We start from the raw sequence: 6000 nt of genomic DNA on the forward strand, positions 1-6000 counted from the left end.
CAGATGGTCTCAGCACATTTTCAGTCAAACCAGTGGAAATAAGGGTGGGCATGTAAAAGTGTGGATCACTGCAGGCTTACTCAATCTACTTGACTATACTCAGCCCATTACCTGTTATCAGTGAATGTGAACACAGGGAACACATAATTTTCCAAATTTAAAGAAATTTCAAGTCTTGAATGCTTAAATAAATATGCATCTAGTTTCTTAGGCTTTCTGCACCATGGTCAACACTTTTAAGATGTTTAACAAGCTGTAGTACAGTGAATACACCAGCAGACGTTGATGGGGGGGTGTTTTGGAAAAGGTTACGAATTTCAGAAAAAAAACAAAATGCTACAACAGAGCCCTGCTTAATAATGTTTTAAGCAGAGGGTTTTGAAGGCACGACCGCTGTTTATGCTCGGTCGTAACTAAATGTTATGAGGATGGGTGCCGTGAGATTAAAATAAATAAATATACGTAGAAGCGGAAGTAAATTCTCATTCTAGTTCCTGTTTTCAGAAGATGGGAATTCAATATTTAATTAAAACAATTTTAGCCTCTCTAACACTGAATATTGATTCATTTTAATATTTCATTGTATTTTTCAAATTTATAAAATATTTACATAGGTTACACACAGTTTATTATTAATGTATGGTCACGTGGTGCCTTACGTCACATGTAAACCCGAGCGAAGATGGCGGCCACCGAGGGAGAATCTTCTGCTCAGAATGTGTCGGATGAATTATTTCAAAATTTTTACACTGAGGTACGGCAAGTTTTTGTGTTAGATTATTCACTTTAACGTGTCGTTGCTCTCTTTGCACCGGCTGAAGCCGTTTATTCAGCGGTTACCGCGTTTGTCACCTACGAGGCCTGCAGACATCAGCTAACGAGATGCTAACGTTAAACGAGATGTTTGTGAGCAGGTTCATTCTCGTGTTAGTACAAAAAAACCACCCAAGATTGGGCTTATTTTTATTACATTATTCTCAACAGGTATTACTACAAGCCATGTAAACTAAACCGTGAGCTTGCTTAATTTGAGTTACTCTGCAGGCGGGTCTTTGATGTAGCTGCTGCTGGCTCAGTGTATATGTTCAGTGTTTATTGAATGAGGCCAGCTCCCCTGGAAAGATGAAGAGCATCATTCTCTTAATTCTAATTTCCTTCTTCAGTGCTGCTGAAGTCATTCAGAAGAAAATAAAAATGTATTCCGACATCCTTGTTAGTCTTGAACACTGTATTTTAAAGGGTTCTCATACTTTCTTCTAATATATATATATATATATATATATATATATATTTTTATATATAGGTGAAGCAGATTGAGAAGCGAGACTCAGTGTTAACCTCCAAGCAGCAGATTGACAGACTCCTCAGACCTGGCTCATCATACTTCAATCTCAACCCTTTTGAGGTAATCTAGTGCGCTAATGGTGTGTTTATTATTATTATTTAATATGCTACCTATTTTATCATTGCGTAGTTTGTATTTTTAACAAGATGGCTTTATTATATAGTTTAATGGTTTAAGTATATAGGCTTTTAATAAATGTTTATACTTAGTAGTTTTAACAAAGAACTGTAATAATGTATATAGCTTTAAGAATCTTGTGTAATATTTGTACGGGATACTTCTATTTATTTTTATATCATATTTTTATAGCTCTCTGTTCTATTTTGATGTATTGGTTTTATTTTATTGTAGCTGTACGTTGTGGGTCAAGGGAAACAACATTTCAGTCCTGTCTATATCCTGTACATAACGCAGAATCAACAATAAAGTTTGACTTAAAGTAATAGCACATAACCAGTCTGACGAACAGCCAAAAAGCCATAATCTGTTTGTAATAACATAATGAAAATTAAATGAGGGAACATTTTGGAACCTGTAAATTTTAAATCTAAAAAGAAGAAGAAGAAAAAAACAGAATTTGAAAATAGACACCTCTAAAAGTAAGTGAACACTGATTTCTTATTTTAGGATTCAGATCATGCTCTCAGAGGTGACAGTCTTCTGCTTAACTCAGTGCACAACACTAATTCATTCTATTCAGTAATTTTCACTTTATACTAGTATATACTACTCACATGACATGATCAGTCTGAAAGGACCTGTGATTGCCCAGAGTCTCTAGTCATGGACAAGATTTTGTGAATTCTGATAACAGAACCCAGAGGAGTCGAGTCAAGTTTATTTATATGGCACATTGAACACAACAACAGTTTACCAAAGTGCTGTACATAAATTTAGGAGGTGCAAGCGTCTAATAATTCTCAGACCACTTGAATAGCAAAATGCTCAAATGTTATTATGGATGATGTTTTCCTCTGAAGTGAAGCATATTAACTGTAACTTTAAGTAAAACCTAAAACAGTCTGTGCAATTTAACCTACGACAGTTTAATGACTTAGGCCTGAAATGTAACTACACGGCGATCTCTGCCTTGTTGCCAAGAGCATGCCGTGGACCCAGAAATGACCCTCAATACAGCTCTGATTCATACGTTATTGGCATAAGAATTAGCCCCTGCGACTTGCGGTTCCTTTTGTCATATCGGGTCACATATTTCTCTAACCACTGGATTTCAGCGTATTGTTAATGTATCAACACTTTGATGTCTTACTGTATTGACAACTGTCAATTTCACATCATTTTTCAGGTGCTGCAGATTGATCCAGATGCAACAGATGATGAACTGAAGAAAAGGTTTCGGGCGGTAAGGAAAGCATATTAAAGAAAACTGGGGGGAAGCATTTCAGTGACCTTATCTTTCCAAGCATGACTTGTTTTTGTGATGCTGATAGTTTTTGCTTTTAATTGTAAATCTCTTTAACTTGGCAGTTGTCCATTTTGGTCCATCCAGACAAAAATCAGGATGATCCAGACAGAGCGCAGAAAGCCTTCGAAGGTATTACTTCTCTCATGCACATCTCTGATTACTTTTAATTTTGCATGTCTTCAAGTTAATGAAAATGGGTTTTTATTGGCTATTTGGACATATTTTAGACACATTTCACACAAAAATAGTCTGAAAAAAAGTTTTAAAAAAGCCCAGCTTTGTTCCATTGTTGTTCCATTGTCCATTGTTTAGTACAAAAAACAACCATTTGACTCAGTTTTCTGCTCATCTTACATTAAAACCAATCTTTAACTGAGCCTGAATGACGTGCTGTGTTCTAGCTGTGGACAAGGCGTACAAACTCTTATTGGATCCAGAGCAGAAGAAGAGAGCCTTAGATGTGATACATGCAGGAAAGGAATATGTGGAGCATATGGTGAGTACTCCACACCGACTTCTTTTTTCTCCGTGTTATCTTCGTCTTCATTTTTTTAAGTGCCATTTCATTTCATTTGAAAGGTAAAAGAGAAAAGGAAACAGTTAAAGAAAGAAGGGAAACCACTGGATGTGGAGGAAGATGATCCTGAAATGGTAAGTTCTTTTGAAGAAAGTTACTAAGACAATGGAATTTTTTTTTTAAATCATCCTTTTATTGTTATTTCAAAGCCACAATATTTTAAAGTGAAAACAAGAAAAGGTCTGTCATTATCGTGAAATTGTGTGATACCAAGACGTAAGAGAGAGGCGTGGCACTCAAATAATCCTCAATGCAAACCAGTGGGAGACTTGAACACTAGCAAAGATGATAAAAGTATAACCGTGAGGGGGAAAAGGCTGTTTAAAGCTTTATTTTAGTATATTTAATATATAGTATTTTATTATAGTCCTGATCATGTGCATTAGCGTTTTGTTCATGGAATAGAACAAGACTTTATATGGCACTTTTCTAATCTTACTGACTGCTCAAAATGCTTTAGACTACAAGCCACATTTAACCATATTTTCATACAGAGCTTTAATCCATACACTTTAAGCAGTGAACTGGCACTGTACCAATTTTCAAGAACAAAGGTGATGTGCAGAGCTGTACTAATTACAAGGGATAATGCTTATGGACCATGCCCTGAAGATATGAGTTGTTGAAGCTAGGCTAGGTTAAGGAGAAAGGTGGCGATCAGCCAGCAGCAGTATGGCTGAGAAAGAGCAAGAAAGAGAGTGTTGATAGAGAGGGTCAGAAGGAGTTGCACTGCGTTTTTGTGGATCTAGAGAAAGCATATAGGGTGCCAAGAGGGGAACTGTGGTACTGCATGAGGTCAGGAGTGGTAGGAGTATGTGAGGGTGGTGCAGGACATGTATGTGGACAGCGAGACAGTGGTGAGATGTGCAGTAGGAGTGACAGATGGGTTAAAGTTGGGGTGGCATTGCACCAGGGATCAGCTCTGACCCCCTTCTTGTTTGCAGTGGTGATGGACAGGATGACAGATGAGGCCAAGCAGGAGTCTCTGTGGACTATGATGTTCAGTGGTGACATTGTCATCTGTAGAGTGAGCAGGTGGAAACAGGCGTATCAGTGAAGATGCAAGGAGCAGAGGCAGTGAAGGAAGATGAGTTTAAATACCTGAGGTCAAAAAGTTACAAACAGTGCACATGAGAATTCAGGCAAGGTGGAGCGGGTGGAGACGGGTGATTTTTTTTTTTTTAAAGATAGCAGCAGGGGCGAAAGGGAAGGTTTACAAGATGGTAGTGAGACCTGGTGTGATGGCTGGTTTGGAGACGGTGGCACTAACAAAAAAAACAGGAAGCTGAGCTGAAGGTGTTACAAATTTTCACTGGGAGTGACCAGGATGGACAGGATTAGAAATGAGTATATCAGTGGGACAGCTGAGGTTGATCAGTTTGGAGACAAAGTTAGAGAGGCAGAGCTGAGGTGGTTTGGACATGTGCATAGGAGGGATGGTGGATATACTGATACTGAATATTTAGCATCCTTTGTCCATGACCCACAGAGGAGATTCGTGGATGTAGTGAATGAGGACATGCAGAGGGTTGGTGTGATGGAGGGGGATGCTGAGGATAGGGTGAGATGGAGGCATATAATCCACTGCTAAAGGGAGCAGTTGAAAGTTAATCAACCTATAGTCCATGGCCAATTCAGAATCACCACTTAACCTAACATGCACGTTTTTGGAAATTTGGAGTGTGAAATAAAGCAACACATGCACAGGAAAAATATGCAAACTCCACACAGAAAGGCCCAAGCCAGGGTTTTAGAACCAGGAACCTTCTTGCTCTAAAGAGGCATTGCTAATCACTGTACTTCATATGATACATATATTTTTATTTTTTCTCTCCATCTCCAGTTCAAGCAAGCAGTTTATAAACAGACCATGAAGCTGTTCGCAGAGCTGGAAATCAAGAGGAAGGAGAGGGAAGCAAAGGAAATGCATGAAAGGTAAATGGCGGGATTTTTATAACCTGCTGGATGTTCTGTAGGATTATAAAATGTTGACCTGGCCTCGCCACTTTTTGGTTTGTTTTATAAATGAAGAATGTTTTAATTTAGTGCCCAAAATTTTTCTTAATTTACCAGGAAAAGGGCAAGAGAAGAAGAAATCGAGGCGGCAGAGAACGCAAAGCGACAGAGAGAATGGCAGAAAAACTTTGAGGTGCGCTTTTCTACATCTGTGGTTACTTATCTGTAAATGGAAACATGATGACTGTGCCTTTTTTGCATTTCTTAAGTGAACATATATTTGCAATAACATATTTTTATTTGCTTCAGGAAACAAGAGATGGGCGTGTGGACAGCTGGAGGAACTTTCAGGCCAAAGGCAAGACCAAAGAGAAGAAGAACAGGTCTTTCCTCAAGCCCCCTAAAGTTAAGATGGAGCAGAGGGAATGATGTAAAACTGGACTTTTCGATTAAAATCCACTGTTTAAAAACAGTTCTGTGTATCCTGTCCTTGTTGTCTGCAGTCAGCTGTGTAATCATCATCGTCACGCAGTCATCAGCATAGTCTCATAGGACAACACCTCGACCCTGACAGCTGTAGTTGGTTTTTCTAATGTACATATTTGTGATCTGAAACTGGAGATCATACCTGCCCTGTGTAAGAAAGAAATGATGCATCTTCCTTTTATGTAATAGATGATGAAAACATGGTTTGTT

General features: G+C 38.4%; 1 protein-coding gene across 1 annotated transcript; it reads left to right on the forward strand.

Annotated features, from left to right (window-relative positions):
- The first annotated feature begins 653 nt into the window (after positions 1-653).
- On the forward strand, positions 654-6000 carry dnajc8 (DnaJ (Hsp40) homolog, subfamily C, member 8). Its single transcript, XM_030740805.1, has 9 exons — positions 654-754; positions 1304-1405; positions 2652-2708; positions 2834-2900; positions 3173-3267; positions 3351-3422; positions 5192-5283; positions 5422-5497; positions 5614-6000. The coding sequence occupies exons 1-9, from the start codon at positions 683-685 to the stop codon at positions 5731-5733; spliced, it is 753 nt and encodes a 250-aa protein (XP_030596665.1). The 5' UTR covers positions 654-682; the 3' UTR covers positions 5734-6000.

The sequence above is a fragment of the Archocentrus centrarchus genome, chromosome 11 (genome assembly GCF_007364275.1).
Source record: "Archocentrus centrarchus isolate MPI-CPG fArcCen1 chromosome 11, fArcCen1, whole genome shotgun sequence".
NCBI lineage: Eukaryota > Metazoa > Chordata > Actinopteri > Cichliformes > Cichlidae > Archocentrus > Archocentrus centrarchus.

Excerpts from the sequence above, each read along its gene's own strand:
- dnajc8 (XM_030740805.1), top strand. The coding sequence starts at position 683 with ATGGCGGCCACCGAGGGAGAATCTTCTGCTCAGAATGTGTCGGATGAA. Across the intron at positions 1,406-2,651 it reads TCAATCTCAACCCTTTTGAG|GTGCTGCAGATTGATCCAGA; the intron begins GTAATCTAGTGC and ends ATCATTTTTCAG. Across the intron at positions 5,284-5,421 it reads GCAAAGGAAATGCATGAAAG|GAAAAGGGCAAGAGAAGAAG; the intron begins GTAAATGGCGGG and ends TTAATTTACCAG.